The sequence below is a fragment of the Stenella coeruleoalba genome (assembly GCF_951394435.1).
Source record: "Stenella coeruleoalba genome assembly, chromosome: 12".
NCBI lineage: Eukaryota > Metazoa > Chordata > Mammalia > Artiodactyla > Delphinidae > Stenella > Stenella coeruleoalba.
Window position 1 is genome coordinate 54,140,708 of NC_137158.1, and position 18,883 is coordinate 54,159,590.

Consider the following 18,883-nt stretch of genomic DNA (forward strand, 5'->3'; position numbering starts at 1 on the left):
AGAAGATCCCACATGCCGCGGAGCGGCTGGGCCCGTGAGCCATGGCCGCTGAGCCTGCGCGTCCGGAGCCTGTGCTCCGCAACGGGAGAGGCCACAACAGTGAGAGGCCTGCGTACCGCAAAAAAAAAGAAGAGTTGATAGCTTGATTTTCTATTCTAGGGGATTAACTCAACAAATATTAGTTGAGCAACTCCTATATGAGAGGGTTTGGGAGATGAAAGCCCACCGTGGACTCTTCCCGGTGCTCAGCAGTGGGAGACCCTGCATATATTAAAGCTACAGACTGCCACAGGTGGCAGCTGGGGTTTCTGTGTCACCCCCTGTCTCAAAGGCTGGAGATAGGTTATCCCACTGGCGTGTCCTACGTTAGGGTTCCAGCCTTGCTTTTAGGATGTGGGAGTGTAAAGCTCTCATTATATTGTTCTTAGCATTTGAGCCCTCTGCCAAAACTACAGGGCAAAACAAGGAGAAGCATTCGAAGCCCTATCTGCTCTACATGTGATTCAGCAATAGGCTAGATACGAGTTTCTGGTAAATGAATGAACAGCAGTTCAAGAAGGGAGGTGCATAAGAAATAATATTTTGGTTTTTTGTGTGGAAGATTTAGTAAATGTGCAGAAGGGATTCTAATAAACAAGTTTGTCTTATAGCTTTAATTTCTACCCTCCTCAAATTATCATGTATTAGCTTTTTGTGTGTGTACTCAGAGATAATCATAAATCCAACAATAGTGAGATTAGCTCAATAGCTTTTCCCTTAGGGAATAAATGGAGATATTTTGAAGTTTTATGTTAAAAGAATGCCTGAAGCTATTTTTATCAAACATCATGAAGAAAATATAATTAAGTAATAAATATTACAGTTGTAGATTTATTATTTAAAGCATGGTGAATTTTCATTTATGCTATTTTATTGCATTCTTTTTTAAAATTTTTTTAACATCTTTATTAGAGTATAATTGCTTTACAGTGGTGTGTTAGTTTCTGCTTTACAACAAAATGAATCAGTTATATATATACATACGTTCCCATATCTCTTCCCTCTTGCGTCTCCCTCCCTCCCACCCTCCCTATCCCACCCCTCCAGGTGGTCACAAAGCACCTAGCTGATCTTCCTGTGCTATGCGGCTGCTTCCCACTAGCTATCTACCTTATGTTTGGTAGTGTATATATGTCCATGCCTCTCTCTCGCTTTGTCACAGCTTACCCTTCCCCCTCCCCATATCCTCAAGTCCATTCTCTAGTAGATCTGTGTCTTTATTCCTGTCTTACCCCTAGGTTCTTCATGACATTTTTTTTCTTAAATTCCATACATGTGTGTTAGCATACGGTATTTGTCTTTCTCTTTCTGACTTACTTCACTCTGTATGACAGACTCTAGGTCTATCCAGGTCTATCTTTTTTTTTAATTAAGTCCTAGGATAACTTTGTATTCTTTTTGAAAATATGCACTTCCTTCGCTGGATTTATTTCTTAATTCCTGAATATGGTGTATGCACACAAACATGCAAGATTCTTTTGTTATTTAAAAGAAATTCTGGAACTTTTATATATTTGCCAACAGTTCAGGGTATGGTCACTCGTCTGAAGTCACAGTTCATAATCATTTTACCTCATAGCTATCTGTGCTGTTTCAGTATGTGCATGAAGCCACAGCCTAACCCAGGGGAGCGCTTGGCCGGATGCATTCAAGTACGTTGATGCCAACAGGTGATTTCATCTCAAGGTTGGAGGGGAGGCACTTTCATCCAAAGTTCATTCTTGACTTGTACTCAGCAGCATTTTGTTTACTATTCTTCAGATGGTTGTAAGCCAGGTAAAGGCATAGGCTTAGGACTCAGACTAACCTAAGTGAGAACACAGCAACTTGTAGCTGAGCCAGACTCTGAACCCAGGTCCCATGAGTGAAGGTCCCCATTAGCAAAGGCTGAGACTGGCCCACAGTGACTTCTCAGTTGGATCTGGTTCAGTTTGTTGTGTCATTCAGTCCCATATGTGGGACTTAAATGAGTCATCACTGGGTCATTGTAGGTATAGTGAAAGCAGGCGGACGGTAGCATCTGACGAGTATTTATAGACCAGGATGTCACCTGGCTAATGCAGAAGCACAATTCCTGCGGTAGAGTCATTCCTGTGAATATCTGTTACTTTTATTAAGACAGGTCTGTATATTTTGTTGCATGTACTAATGAAAGTAAAATGGGCATCTTGAAGTGCAAAATACCCCACAGCAGGTTTGCAAGATTTATTCACACCACACCTTGCTGCACATACTTGTGCTCCGTACCTGACCTATACCTGTACCTCTACTACCCTTGCGCTTTGGATAGTGGGGAAGAAAAAATAGCTTTAGTCCATTCCAAAACAATCATTTTTAAAGCCCCTTTAAATAGTACTTCCTTAGTAAAATTACCCTCTAGCTCAGAATTCTCCTTTTTCAGCTCCCCTTTTCCGTGTCCCAGCTAAGGGGATGTCTGGTATATGGAAGCAGGAAGGGCCCACGTAGTGCCTTGGCTTCTTCTCTGGCTCTCTGGGCCACTGGGACCATGAAGTCTTCCGACGCTGATGTTTTCTGCAGATATTACTTATGATCCTGTCTTCCTTACCTGAGTCTGGGCCCAGTAACCTTTCCAAGCGGATTCAGCTTCACTTTGGCTCTTGATGGCTGATTTCTCCACCAGCTCCACCCAGACCTCTGGCCAGGGCCAGTAACCTCCGCTCCTGCTGCAGGGGCCAACCCTTTGCCAAGGCAGCAAGTTTCTCTCTAAGTGCTAAGGGGAGTTCTGGATCCCATGCGTGGTTAACTGACTGCAGAAGAGTGAATTGGGGAACTAAACACCAAGGGCCAAGATGCCCAACCACCCAGCACCTGTTGATAGGGATATGGCTGTGCTCCAGGTTGGTGCAGCACAGCCTGAAAGATAGTTTTCTCTGGAGCGACCACTGCCCTCCAAATCAGAGTGGGGCAGGCTTCCTATATCAGTCAGGGACCAGGAAAGAAGTAAATGGATGACATGCTCAAAAGGGGTGCCTGATTCAAGAGTTTAATGAAGGGACTATTAGAAATATAGGAAGAATTAAGGGAAACCAACAGGGCATGTTGAAGCTCCTCAGAGCAATAGCAGCAGGAAGTCAGTACAATCCCTAGGCTGGAGGACAGGGCAGGGTTCTAGGAACTTGACAAGAGCTGAGCTGTAGAAGAAAACTACTGAACAGAAGCTGTGGTCTTTGGTGGTGGAAGAATAAAACTGCACAGTGCAGCCTGGCAGGGAGAGAGGCAGTCCCTGCCCCTTTCTGTCCCACAGGGTCCCGCTGGGGCTCTGATGGCCAATGCAGAAAGGAAGCAGAAGGGTGAGGGAACCATGTTGATGTAATCCTTAGGCCAGTCTCCCAGGCACAGAGCAGAGTGGAAGAGGATAGAGGGTGGGTCTGGAGAAGCAAACAGAACCTCCAGCAGGTTCCTCTATAAATCTTTCTGGGCCAAAACCCAAAGGGAAAGATTGGACATACACACCTCACAGCTCCTCTCCTTCTTTCTCCCTTCCCTCTTCCCGCCTGCTCCGGGGCACAGAGCAGGAGGTACGTACATCCTTGGTAAATCCTCATGCACTGTGTACCTAAGGGGAACTTCCTGGCCTGGATGTCCTGGCCTTGGCTTCAGATGTACAAAGAGGGAAATAAAGATGTGGAGAACATCCCCTCCTAAGAATATTGCCTATTTTGCAAAACTGTTGTCTTCCTGGCAAATCCAATTTCAGATGCCAAAAATCTAAATATTAATCTTTGTGTTTCTTTTGTTCCTTTCTCTACCTCAGACAGATGGATGCCTTAGACCAGCTAGGAAAATACTATATCTTGGGGAGGCTAAAACACAAAAGAGAACATAGCACATTAATACTTTTAAAAACTGTCACCCCCACATTTCACCAATATGTCGCTGAGGTCTGTATGGAAATTTAAACATTTTCACATATCTTATCTGATTTAACATCATTTAATCTTAACAACAATCCTGTAAGGTACCCATTTTACAGATGAGATAATTGAGGTCAAGTGTCCTCTGCTGGTTAGTGGCAAGCCCACAGGTAGGCAGAATTCCAAGTGTCCCAACTCCTGTTGTAGTGCTCTTTCTTCTATGCCAGATAAAGGCGGCGTAGTCTGCACATTTGGAAAAGAGAACAAAATTCATAATGTATTGGTACCCGCTAAAAATTGTGCTTCTTGAACAGTTTTGCCCACTAATTATTGCTTTTATTAAAAATATGTTTTTAATCTTCTCTAATATCTTCTTCCATAGTAACTAGGTTATTTTATTCTCATTTTACTGCCCTTCTCACATTATCATCTGTCATTTGGTATCTCTTCCTATTTGCTTTTTTTTTCTTTCTGATTTTGACCCTTTCACTGTTTAATCACTTTTTAAAATCGAACTCCTTTTTCCCCCTACTCCTTGATTCTGGAATTATCCTTTGACCTCATGAGTGATTGCTGCTTCCCTAACGCAGTGAGTCAAAAAAATGATAGGGAACTGACATTTATTTCAAAGACAAGAGTAAAGAAGGTAGCTGGTCTAATTAGACCTGACCTAAATAGCAGCTTCTGGGCTCCAGGCAGATTTCCTGAATGGCTGCTTTCTGGGAGAGAAACTTTGAGATTCATGATGTCTCTGAGGAGTGGCATGTGTGACAGATCAGAGCTGAAGCCAGTGCAGGAAATATCTCACTTTATGAGATGTATATACCTTCCCCCTGAAAAGTAGAAGCTACCTGCTGGATAAGGGGAGGTCTGTCCTTCCCTAAATTTGCTAGAAGTTTCCCAATTCACATATGAGCAATTTAAATGGATTTCGAATCTTCCTAGAATATAGGAAGATACTAAAGACGTTTGATGTCTTGAAAAGTCTAAGTGCCTGGAACTGTTGTCTGTTCCCTGGTACATGTCCTCTCATACTGTCAAGAAAGGAGAAGATGGAGAATTTAGGTTCTGGCTAAGTTTGAGCAGTATCTGCTAAGTTCCTGGGCCAGGCTGAGTTGGGGAGAAGACCAGAGTGTCTTACAGGTTCCTCCTATGGCTCTTCCCCAGCCCCCAGTGCAGGTGGGCAGCTTACCTTCTGGGCGCATCTCTTAAAACTGTGCTTGGAATTACTGCTGATTCCTGATTTAGACAGTTATCCTAGAACACTGACTAAAAATATATTGGCCACATGTAAACATAAATATTTACCAGCAAAAATAAATGACAGTGTTTAAAACCTTTTAAATGACCTACTTAACATTCTTGTACGGAGAATCTAGAGATACTCTCCTAGGTTGCTGATGTTTGCATAAAATTGGCACCACCTTTCTGGGGGATAACCAGGCAGAAGGTTTAAAAATGTCCGTGGCCTTTGCCTCTGTAACCCAGTGTCTAGGAAATCATCAAGATTTTGCCTAATGACTTGGCAAGGAGATGTTCACTGCAGCTCCCCAATAAACAGGATAGATTATCAGTCATACATGAGACAAAATACTGTACAACCATAAAAATAAATAAAGGTAGATATGTGTTTTGAGACATGAAGGATATCATGTTATCCTATTGAAAAAGTAAATTAAATTCACAACAGTAAATGCATGTAAATATATACAAGAAAATGTAAACAAATGCATAGAAGAAAGACCAGAAAGGATGGACAAGATGATCATTATTCCTGGGTAGTGTGATTAATAGTAATTTTAATGACTAATGGGTCATTTTATTTTATTATCTTTTACAACGAACAGGTATTACTCATGAAAAAGAAATACTTAGCATTGAAATTGGTCTCCCCCACTCCTCAGAGAAAACCATGGTCCTGAATTTTTTACCATAGCCTTGCTTGTCTTTTTACTTTTATTCCTAAACAGTACTTTATTTAGTTTGTGTGTTTGGAGACTTCATATAAGTGCAGTTATACTTTATTATTCTTCTGCAACTTGTGTTTTTCACTCAGCATCTTGTTTCTGAGTTTCACCCATGTGGCGTGCATGGCTGTAGTTGACTCATTTCACTAGGGTCGAGCTGTCTTGGTGTAAATGACCACGGTGTGCTTATATGTTCTCCTGTTGATAGACTTTTGCTGATTTACAGTTTTTTGCTATCATGAAAGTTCTTATTAATGACCTCAGGTACTGATGTATGAGTGTCTTGAGTATATCCATAGGTGTGGAATGCTGGATTGTAGGGTGTGTGAATGTTCAACTTTACTAGATAATGATACATTTTTTTCAAGTTATTTGTATCTATTTATATTTTTGTAAGCAGTGTATCAGAGTTTCCATCCTCTACATAGTCATCAACTTTTATTAATATCATCAAACTTTTAACTTTTTGCTAATCCAGTGGGTATGAAATGTTTTAATTTGTATTTCCCGGAATATCAGTGAGGTTGAGCATGTTATTCGGGATTTATTAACCACTTGTGATTTCTCCCTGTAATGAATCTGTTTGGGTTTTTTGGCCCATGTTTCTATTGGGTTATTTCCATTGTTTATGTGGGTTGGTAGGAATTCTGTTTATTCTGGGAACTAATTTTGCTAGTTCTACATCTGGGAGATATCTTCTTCCATTAGTGGCTTGTCTTTTTATTTTCCATACAGTTAGTGTTTTTGATGAAGAAACATTCCTTTTTTTTTTTTTTTTTTTTTTGTGGTACACGGGCCTCTCACTGTTGTGGCCTCTCCCGTTGCGGAGCACAGGCTCCGGACGCGCAGGCTCAGCAGCCATGGCTCACGGGCCCAGCCACTCCGTGGCATGTGGGATCTTCCCAGACCGGGGCACGAACCCACGTGCCCTGCATTGGCAGGCGGACTCTCAACCACTGCACCACCAGGGAATACCCATTCTTATTTTTTGATTAAGAATTGATTTACAATATTATATTAGTTTCAAATGTACGATATAGTGATTCAGTATTTTGATAGATTATATTGCATTTAAAGTTATTCTAAAAATATTGCCTATATCCCCTGTGCTGTACAATATATCCTTGTATCTCATTTATTTTATATAGTAGTTTGTCTCTTTTAATCCTCTACCCCTATCTTTTCCCTCCTCCATCTTTGTTCCCACTGGTAATGACTAGTTTGTTCTCTATATCTGTGAGCTGTTTCTGTTTTATTTGTTTTATTTTTTTATGTTCCACATATAAGTTATAACAAACAGTATTTGTCTTTCTCTGTCTGAATTATTTCACTAAACATAATACCCTCTAGGTCCCTTCACATTTTTGCAGATAGCAGAATTTCATTCTTTTATATGACTAATGTTCCATTGCGTGTGTGTGTGTGTGTGTGTGTGTGTGTGTGTGTGTGTGTGTATATATATATATATATATATATATATATATGCCGTGTCTTCTTTATCCATTCATCTGTTGATGGACACTTAGGTTGCTTCCAGATCTTTGTTATTGTAAATTATGCTTCTATGAACATTGGGGTATATATATCTTTCAAGTCAGTGTTTTTGTTTTCTTTGGGTAAACACCCAGAGATGAAATTAATGGATCATATAGTAGTTCTATTTTTGGTTTTTTGAGGAACCTCCTTACTATTTCCATAACGGCTGCACCAATTTGCATTCCCACCAAGAGTGCAGAAGTGTTCCCTTTTCTCCTCACCAGCATTTGTTATTTGTGGTCTTTTTGACAATAACCATTCTGACAGGTGTGAAGTGATAAATCAATCTTATCCATCCTTTCTTTCATGATTTACCCTTTTTGTGTGTCTCAAGAAATCCCTTCCTACCCAGAGGTTCATAAATATGAAGTCCCATATTGTCTTCTAAAATATTTATAATTTAATCTCTGTTAATGGTGTGAAGGTGTCCAGTTTTATTTTTACTATATGGAAAACTATTTGTTCCAGGACAATTTATTAAAAGACCTCCCTTTTTCCAGAGATGTATGAATGCCAGCTCTGTCATAATTCGTGTCATAAATAAAGCTTCCGTATGTATGTGCGCCTGTTTACAGAGGACATTTGCGATGTCCAGGCACTTCCCACCTCCCTCTGACAGAGTCAGTGTGGCCACAGTACTTCCTCACGGCTGCAGCTGCTCCAGGTTCCATATCTGCATATTTCCACATCGAAGTGGAAAAAAGTTTTAATGCTCTCTTATCTCGAGGTTCTCTTGGACCACCTGGGAGGTTGTGAATTCTCAGGGGAAGCCCTTTTGCCCTGTCCATTTCATGCTGAGTGGCAAGGCAGGCAATTTGCCTTGCAGATGCCTGTGGGGAGTGAAGGTATTTACTTCCAGGTCACCTTACTCTCAGGGTGTAGCCCTGTGGGCAGGAGGGTCTCACCATAACCTTCTCTCCCTCCGTGGCCCTGGGCTTTGTCCTCTGCCCCCTGCATCCCATGGGACAGTAAAGACTGAGGCTGGGATTCATCTGGGTGGTAAATGTAGAATTAATGAAGACTTGTTTTGTTTACATCTCCACTTCCCACTTTCACTTAGTTTTGGGGATTCTTAGTATTCTTTACTTTCTTGACAGCTCAGGACACATTTAGAAGGATTTTTTTCTTCTGGAATTTTTAGTTATTTTTCAGTGGGAGGGTCAGTCAGAGTATCTAGTTCTTCAGACCATGGAAGTAGAATTTGGCTAAATTCTTATTTTTTTATTTTTATTTTTTTTGCGGTACGCGGGCCTCTCAACTGTTGTGGCCTCTTCCATTGCGGAGCACAGGCTCCAGACGCACAGGCTCAGCAGCCACGGCTCACGGGCCCAGCCACTCTGCAGCATGTGGGATCTTCCCGGACCGGGGCACGAACCCGCGTCCCCTGCATCGGCAGGCGGACTCTCAACCACTGCGCCACCAGGGAAGCCCTAAATTCATTTTTTAACTTGCGTTATGTTTTGCCAATCTTGCCTAAAGGTTTGTTGGAGACTGAACCACTGCAAGGAAGAGATGAAGACACAGGAGCCAGTGCTGACTTCCCTAGCATGCTCTCTGAGGAGGAAAAAGAAGAATTAAAGGCAGAACTAGTTCAGGTATGTTTAGTAATCTTCTTATTGTTGCTATGTCTATCTCCAAATCCTGAGAATTATTGTTAGTTGATATAAGTTGCATATTACAATTATGTCGTCTTTCATTTAATAAGATTTAATAAGTGATATATTGTAAGATGATTCATTTTTCTGAGGTATTTTTGTAATGCTAATTGTCCATTATCCATTGGTGGCCATAGGAAAACAAACGGTTATGCTGCTTAAGCAACAATAATTAGTTGTAAATATGCACCTCTTACTCTTCTTAGTATCACAATGCTATGGGGACAATAAATCACTTACAAACCTTATGGAATTCCTTCAAGACCTTGGTACAGTCGCAAGCTGCCTTTGAAGAGCAGTTGTTGTTTTAGGTCAGCAGCTTAGCTCAACAAATACTGTGAAAGGATTTATGTTTATAATGAAAACTTCATTCATAGAAGCAACTGAATTTGTTAAGTTGATGTGCTCTTTTTCAGAAGAATAAAGCTCCGGCGGTAGAGAGGGAAGCTATGAGGACTTTAGGCTTCATTAGAGCTTGTGTAGTTGCCGTGGGCATCTGGACCTAGAGATGAGGAGGGTGCCTGGCTTGTCGTGAAGACATCTCTTTGTTCAAGCCATTTGTTTGTAGCACCCACTACATACACTTTGCTACCTCTTAAATACTTTGCTAGGGAGCATTTACATTGTAGGAGGAAAGGGCAGGAGAAGGGAGCTTCTCAAGTAGAAGAAGCAGTAGAGCAAGAGGGGAAGGGGTCAGCATTCCTCCCCATCTGAATCCCTGGCCCAGAGGGTAGGAAGCTCCTGGTCCAGCTGGAATCAAGGCTTGTCTTCTTCCTCTGGCCTCTTCTACAGGCTGGAGACACAGCTTTAAATTAAGCTTCACCCCACCGTGTCCACCCCAGACTCTCCAAGCTCTAAGGTTCTGATAGTGTGTGTTTATGACAGCTCATAATAATACTAAAGACATTTCAGGTGCTTTCGTAAGACGCACCCTAGAATAACCTCATGATAAAATGAAGGAGAAGCTTGTTCTTCTAGTACAGCAGAAATTTTGTTAGTAAGGACAGTGCCTCAGATCAAATAGCCTGGTTCTTTAGCTGGACCTGTCTGTGGCCCTGATCCAGAGCCACCTCGTTTATTTCAGATTGGCCACACCTGCCAGAGTGCATGGACCAAAGTCAACCTAAACAGAGAATATCTGAGCTCCACGTTTTCTTAGGGCCTGGAATCCTGGATTATGACTTGTTCCTGTCAATTGTGTTGACTAAAGTTATATTCTGCAGACTGTCATCAGCTAACTGATTCTAAGCTGAAATTTAACTCCTTCACTGTTATCGTCCAAGTTTAAGTTCATACACAACCTCTGTAACAGACCAACTTTTATAAAATGACTTGATTTTTCTCAGTTCTGGGATTACTGGGATATATATATATACACACACACACACGTACATACATCTGTGTTTTTTGTGTGCCTGCATGCTGTATTTTCTAAACTTTCAACAGTGAGCAAGTATTATGTTTATAATCAAGAAACAGTAAGCCTTGGTTCTCAATGGATGCCCCCATGAATATAAAAACCCAGTGTTTTCACACATTCTTGTCTCATTTGGCCACATTAATGACCCTCCAGTGTGTCTCATTCCTAAGACTTTTTGAGCCTGACTTCTGAAAATAACACCAGACTCCTTGTTACTTTTTCACGTTACCAGGATTAATGTTTTCATCCTTTAGGATGCATTAGCCTCCATGCTTCCTGTCTCTTACTTCTGGATTCCTCAGGGGTGGAGAAGCGCCATGTCTTGCCAAAGGTAGCAGTGTAACCTCCAGGGGCACTGGGCACAGCTGTTTGCCTCAGGCCCAGCAAAAAGCAAAGGAGGGGATCTTTGCTATTTTTCCTCTTCACATTTCCATTTCTTCTCCCTCCATCTAGGCCACCTCTGCTTTCTGCTCATTCTTCTCTTAAATCCACTTTCTCTGCCCTTTCACACCGTACGTGCGCGCGCGCACACACACACACACACCACAAATTAGGTTCTTTCAGATCACACATGCATTCAGATTACCGTAAATGCTAGGGTTTAATTGCATCAAGGACATCTCAGCAGTCCCACGGCTGGCCCTATGAAGAACTGAGACATCGTGCAGACAGCTCAGCTTCTCCGCCTCAATTCTCCACAGATATTCCTCTGGGGCCCCTGGTCATAAGCAACCCCTCTCTGTTTGAGGGAAGATCCTACTGGGTCTGTTAGCCACTTGGGTAACAGGACACCTCACAGGTCAGCCTATTAGACTGCTTTTGATTCAGGCAGTCAGTTGTGGCCGTGATCCAAAGCAAGAGCTTCGTGTAGGAGGACTTCTTACGTCTGATTGCTTTGCTTAGAGGGGTCTTGGGGTGTTCCAGGCACCCGCTCTCCTCTTCTGTACACTCCTCTCCCTTGTGTCCTCAGATTCTCCTACTGTTTGCTGACTGTGCTGGATCCCCGCCCCACTGCTTTACCCTGCACTGTTTTGTGGTCTGTATTCTCATGAGGGCGCCCTTAGACTTCAAGCGAGCCTGTAACCCCATTCAGCCACACAGCCAGCACGTTGCTGTGCTTACCAAGTGCTGGCAGAAGGAAGACCTGTCCTTGTGGGGAGAGACATAAAATAAGCCAGTATTGTCCAAGGGGCTACATCTTAGCTGAGGTCTGCATCTTAAAAGAGTAATCTGTCGTTAACACAGTTCAGTCTCGAGTTTGTTATTATGTTCACGCAATATGTGTGTTTTTAAAAGTTCCTTCAGTGCGGGGCCAATATCACTTCTGATCTGGTGCAGTAGTTTGTGCACAGAAGGTGTGCAATTAAGATTTATAAATAACTTGAATCATAGCACCAACAAACATTTATATTTGTGAATACTGGAAGAAGAATATATTTTTTTTTACAAATCTTGTCAATATATAAAGAAATATTATTTTGTTTCAGATATTTGTTCTCATTAGTCTTATTACCAGCTGCTCCTAACATCTTTCCTGAGGTTTTTATGCATCTATTCTGTGGGTTGTTTTTTCCATTCTCCCTTTTTAGATAAACTTGCTCAATATTTCTGTGCTACTGACATCCCACTCCCACTTTCATTTCGCTAAGCTGCATTTGATGCTCAGTATTCTATAATGTGGCTTGCCTTTTGAAAAGGATGAAGTGTTAGCATTAGAACCATAAATTTATGATTATATAACAATCAAGTACTGCCAATGTCCCCTAGATAAAATGACTCAAGAAAAATGGGCATTAATAGTAGGAAAAATACCAGACAGCATCATCAAGTAGACAATGGCTGTTGCTCAGTGTGTCATTCCCCAAGAAAAGCACACAGTGCCCTCAAGCCACCCGTCTCTTAGCCTTTCCAAAGAAGTGCCCTAAGCTCTTCCTTCCTCTCTCAGTTTTTTTCCTTCAAGACTTTCATTTTTTCTGGACTGAGCTAGTGAACAACTAAATCTTCACAACCAATACTGTCTTATTGTAACACCCCTCTGTGTTAATCAGGGTTCTGCAGAGAAGCAGAACCAATAGGATATATATATGTGTATAGAAATAGACTTATTATAAGGACTTAGCTGATTGTGTAGCTCCAGTCTGAAGGCCTAGGAAGAGCCAATGTTACAGTTTGAATCTGAAGGCAGGAAAAAACAAACAACAACAACAACAAGACAAAACAGTGGCCCATCTCAAAAGCAGACAGGCAGATAGAGTTCCCTTTTACTCAAGGGAGGATCAGCCTTTTTGTTCTATCTAGGTCTTCAACTGATTAGATGAGGCCCACCCACTTTGGGAGAGCAATCTGCTTTACTCAGTCTGCCAATTCAAATGTTAATCTCATGCAGACTGACCCTCACAGACACACCCAGAATAATGTTTGACCAAATGTCTGGGCACCCCATGGCCTGTCACACCCTCCCAGATACTATTTGCGTTTTAATTTTAATTCTTCCATATTTTTAGCCAAGGCAGGAGTAACCAGGAGAAGTGGCAGGACTTGAAGCAGTGTGTACAAGAGACCACATGCTCTTACTCCTAAACATCATACTGATACTTAATAGTTTATAAAAGTATTTCTTTTTCTGGATTTAAGTTAGATATTTTTTGTAATATAGCAGATTAAGTAGAAAAGTAAGTTTTCAATCTTCTAATATAAATTTCATATTGAAGCTAACTCATTACTAAATTTATAATTTTTTTCATTGAAATAAATTGGCATAACATAAAATTAACTATTTTAAATTGAACCATTCAATGACATTTAGAAACTTACAGTGTTGTGTAACTACCATCTCTGTCCAGCCCCAAAACATTTTAATCGTCCCAAAAGGGAACCCCATACCCAGTAAGCAGTTGCTTCCCATTTCTCTTTCTTCTCTGCAGCCATCAGCCTGCATTCTGTCTCTGTGGATTTAGCTAGGTATTTCATGTAAATGGAATCATACAATATGTGACCTTTTGAGGCTGGCTTTATTTCACTTAGCCTAGTGTTTTTGAGGTTCACCTGTGTTGTAGCTTATATCAGTACTTCATTCATTTTTACCACTGAATAATATTCCATTTTATGTATATACTGCAATTTGTTTATCCATTCGTCCTTTGATGAATATTTGGGTTGTTTTCATCTTTTGGCTATTGTGAGTAGTGCTGTTTTGAGCATGCATATACGTGTATTTATTTGAGTACCTATTCTCAATTCTTTGGAGAATATGCCTAGGAGCAGGAATGCTGTGTCATATGGTAACTCCATGTTTAACTTTTTGAGAAACTGAGAGACTGTTTTCCACAGTGGCTGAACCATTTTTCATTCCCACCAGCAATGAACAAGGGTTTCAATTTCTCCACATCCTCACCAACACTTTCATTCCTATTCATTCATATCTGAGTAATCAAGTTGAAATATCTAACCTTGTGCATAAATATTTATCCTATAAGAAGATCTTCTGGGCTTCCCTGGTGGCGCGGTGGTTGGAAGTCCGCCTGCCGATGCAGGGGACGCGGGTTCGTGCCCTGGTCCGGGAAGATCCCACATGCCGCGGAGCGGCTGGGCCCGTGAGCCATGGCCGCTGAGCCTGCGCGTCCGGAGCCTGTGCTCTGCAATGGGAGAGGCCACAACGGTGAGAGGCCTGCGTACCACAAAAAAAAAAAAAAAAAGAGGATCTTCTAAGGGGTCAAGAAACCAAAGAACCAGACTATCAGTTTCTAGTGAAGATATGATTAATTTAAAATTAAAGAGGAAAGGATATCTTAAATACTTTAATTGATGATTTACCTGCTCTCCAGCTCATTCCAAAACGAATTTGATATGGCTGCAGAGGTACTTACAATGTAGAATTTGCATACTACCTGCATCAGAATATCTGGGGGTGCTTGTTAAAAAATATATGTAGGCTGGCCTCACCAAATTTGAGATATCAGAATCTTAGGGCATTAAAAGGGGCCTACTTCTGGAATGTGCATTTTAAATGTGCTCTCTGAGTGACTTTTATATAAACTGAAATTGAGAACCACTGGTGTAACTAGGCCAAAAATTCTCATTAGTCAAATAAGTGAATGAATCTTACCAGGATTGTCATTTAAACCATTTGTGATTAAAGGCCCTTCTGCTGTGTCAGGACTCTCTGCTCTGCTGACAGAGATGAGATTGGCCATTTCCAGGCTGGCATGTTAATGTAATTTAAGATTATCTGTTTTTTCACCTTCTGGGTTTTGCTTCATAGATATTTTGGCATATATTTAGATCACTGATAAATAAATGAAAGCTTTAAGAAGTGTGAGCCTTACATTTTATTGAAATGGTGAGACTTTCATTATAGAACCTGACAATAGACCCAACAGAGTAACTGAGTTCATGTTTCCATCATTAGAAGTTTTTTCTCTACAAATGCCTTTTAACGTATGCTTCGATTTTTAAATTATTAGGTGTGGAATTTTATCTTTCTTTAGGATGTTGTTTGGTAAATTGGTCACTTCAATGTTTCTAGCACTTTTGGGGATCGTGGATTTCATTAGAAAATTGTGAATACTTTACCCACTCCTCCCACCCCCAAATAACTAATGAATATCTTACTGTCCCCCATAGTTTTGAATAAATTTCTGGGGTTCCATAGATATAAGGTTGAGAATACCAAGATGTTTAAACCTCTTTCTTCTTCTCTACATCTTTAATTTCTTTTTGCAAGTTAAAAAACTTCCCATTAATTTTGTTACAAGTTGGAAACTACAGTAATACCTTATATATGTACAAAACCAGATTCCTAGTCATTTCAGTCACCCAAACTGAAAGAAAGCCAAAAAGGTCTTTCTAATACAGAATAAAAGGCTGAAATGAAGCCCACGTATTTTCTATGGTAAGAGAGAGAGAGATACAACCTTGAGAAATCTTAGGCAGCAAACTAAATGCAGAAGAACACATTGACAAAGATGAAAAAGTGGAATATAACATGAGAGCAAAAGGATAGAAGGGTTTGACTTTAAAATGACAGTGTCTGGGCTTCCCTGGTGGCGCAGTGGTTGAGAGTCCACCTGCCGATGCAGGGGACACGGGTTCATGTCCCGGTCCGGGAAGATCCCACATGCCGCGGAGCGGCTGGGCCCGTGAGCCATGGCCGCTGGACCTGCGCGTCCGGAGCCTGTGCTCCGCAACGGGAGAGGCCACAACAGTGAGAGGCCCGCGTACTGCCAAAAATAAATAAAATAAATGACAGTGTGTTCTCATTTAATGGAAAGACTAAAAACATGATCCCCTTTGCTGGTCCCTAGGTACACTCCTTATGCAGTAATGAGCATATGTCTGCATACTGAAGACTCTTGCTCATCAAGAAAAGACAGGGTGCTATTGATTATAACATGTTTATGGAAGGTGAAATTCATTTCAGAAAGATTTCCATGAACATAAAAGAAATGTTCCATAACCATAAAAAAAATGGATAATGTTAGATTACTAGGACATTTTGCTGATATTAAAAGCTCCAAGATATTGTTCTTTTCTACTAGATTATTTAAGATGCTTGATTCAGTATTTCTGCCTGTTTTGCTTAAGTGATTTTTTGTGAATACGAAGGTTTACAATGCTATTTTTGTCTGTTCACCATTGCGGTAAAATCTTCCTTGCTCTAATAAAAAGGACTAATTTTTGCAAAGGTAACTGTCATTGTTGAGATGTGTTTTTTAGCAGCTACGTCTCTGGTGACCCAAGGAACACATTTGCAAGATGACTGACAGGGTTAGTGATGCTCCTTGTGGTCAGAAGTAGAGTGACACTTAGAATGTAAATGAGACCCAGATGTCCATTAAAAAAAATAATAATCTCATAAAGTGTCAGGCACTTTTTTTTTTTTACCTCTGTGCGTGTGGGATACTAAGGGAGTACTATTGATTCTCTTCTGGCTTCACAAAGAAAGTCACAAATATTTATACTTTTCAGAAAACAAAGATGTAAATTTAAGCAATATTACCAGGGCAATATGTTAGAGTGTGACAATGGAATAAAGTATGATACCTGGAATCAGAGACTTTGAGGAGGTTCAAAATTATTTTCACAAAATATAGCAATGCTCTCTAAAATCTGGGTATTTTACAGAACTCCTTTATTAGAAATTAGATTTGCAAGAGCAGTTTTTTCATGACTTATTTATTTTATAACAGGAAGTTTATACCTTTTGATCCCCTTCACCCATTTCATCCACCCCCCTCCCTTGCCACTGGCAACCACCAATCTATTCTCTTTATCTGTGGGGTTGGTGGTTTTTTTGAGATTCCACATATAAGATCATACAGTCATATGGTATTTGTCTTTCTCTGTCTGACTTCTTTTACTTAGCATATTGCCCTCAAGGTCCATCCATGTTTTAAATGGCAAGATTTCCTTTGTTTTAAAATGGCTGAATAATATTTCTGTATGTGTGTGTGTGTGTGTGTGTGTGTGTGTGTATGTAAAATATCTTCTTTATCCATTTATCTATCAGTGGACACTTAGGTTATTTCCATATCTTAGCTATTGTTAATAATGCTGCAATGAACATGTTGGGGGGGGGGGTACATGTATCTTTTCTGAGCTAGTGTTTTTATTTTCTTTGGATAAATCCTCAGAAGTGGAATTGCTGGATCATATGAGAATTCTATTTTTAATTTTTCAAAGAATCTCCATAATGTTTTCCATAGTGTACAAGAGCAATTTTATGATGCTGGAGAGATTTACTGTTCTGCTAACACAGGGGAAACAGGAGATACATCAGTACAAAGACTTCTACATGAATGTTAATAGTAGCTTTAGTTGCATTAGCCAAACCCAAATATCCTTCAGTAGTTGAATAGAAAACAAACTGTGGTATATCCATACAATGAGTACTACTCTGCAGAAAAAAGGAAAAGCCATTGATGATGCAGCAACATGGATGAATCAAATGATTTCAAATTATTATATTGAGTGAACAAAGTCAGGCAAGAATGAGTTTATACTGTGTAGTTCAATTTATATTAAATTCCAGAAAATACAAACTAAACTCCAGTGAAAGATCAGTGACTGCCTGGGTGAGGGAAGAGAAAAGGGAGGGAGGAATTACAAAGAAGAACTAGAAAACTTTTGGAGGAGATGATTTCTTTACTATGTTGATTAAGGCGATGACTTCAAAGGAGTATACATATATCAAAACTTACAGATTGGACACTTTATGTGTGTACAGTTTATTGTATGTTAATTACATGTCAGTTAAGATTGTTAAAAAGAAAAAATAACACAAATCACTCCCTTGCATACATCCTCTCCTCCCTTGTTCATTCTCTCCTGAGGCACCACCTTGGCAAACCACAACATATGCTAGGTGTGGTTGGCAAAAAATAAACAACACTGACTAATAACACTTAAAAGAACTTGTTAGGCATAGACTACAAAAACAGTCTTTTGTTCAAAAATTATATCTATGTATAATTTTAGAAAAACGTTTGGATGATTAGAAACCAAAAAAATTAAGCAGTGGCTGTTTCCTAGTAGATTACACAGGCTTTTTATTTTCTTTACATTTTGCTGTATGAGTGAATTTTTTTTTTTTTGCTGTACGTGGGCTTCTCACTGTTGTGGCCTCTCCTGTTGCAGAGCACAGGCTCTGGACGCACAGGCCCAGTGGCCATGGCTCACGGGCCCAACCGCCCCGTGGCTTGTGGGATCTTCCCGGACCGGGGCACGAACCCGTGTCCCCTGCATCGGCAGGCGGACTCTAAACCACTGCGCCACCAGGGAAGCCCCTGTATGAGTGAATTTTTTACAAGGAGTAGTGATTTCTTTTAGAATTATTAAAGCTAAAAAAATCTACTTTCATTTTTAAATATTAGACGGTCTTCTCTACAGGATGTGTTTGCTAAGGCCATGCACTGGGCTATGTAAACAAGAGGGCGCAGAGGCTGCTTTGGAGCACCGAGGGCACCCGTGTGTGTTTCAGCTGGTCTGACCTCTTTCCCCACCATTTTCCCTCCTACCTGTAGCTAGAAGACGAAATTACAACATTACGACAAGTTTTATCAGCGAAAGAAAGGCGTCTGGTTGAGATAAAACAAAAACTCGGCATGAACTTGATGAATGAATTAAAACAGAACTTCAGCAGAAGCTGGCATGACGTGCAGACTACTACTGCGTGAGTATACGTTTTTCTTAAAAAAAAATCACTCAGCCTGCTGTCTTGCCTCTTCAGGTCTTTTTCCCATGAGGCTGATTTCATACTGGTGGCTAGGGAAAAATATTTTCTCCAGAAGTAAAATAAGGAAATACGAATAATTATTAATATGATGCAGACTCTATAAAGTAGCTTCATGAAATGAAACTTTGTTCACCAACACTCTGTTTTCACTTAGACTA

At 40.5% G+C, this 18,883-nt stretch overlaps 1 protein-coding gene across 4 annotated transcripts in view; it reads left to right on the forward strand.

The window, feature by feature from the left end:
- TPD52L1 (TPD52 like 1) overlaps window positions 1-18,883 on the forward strand; it is a 100,065-nt gene that overhangs the window by 54,509 nt on the left and 26,673 nt on the right. For all 4 annotated transcript variants that reach the window (XM_079939573.1, XM_079939574.1, XM_079939576.1 and 1 more), the window contains exons 2-3: window positions 8,897-9,012; window positions 18,514-18,662. In XM_079939573.1, coding sequence (XP_079795699.1) covers window positions 8,897-9,012; window positions 18,514-18,662 — 265 coding nt within the window. The remainder of the gene's footprint in view (window positions 1-8,896; window positions 9,013-18,513; window positions 18,663-18,883) is intronic.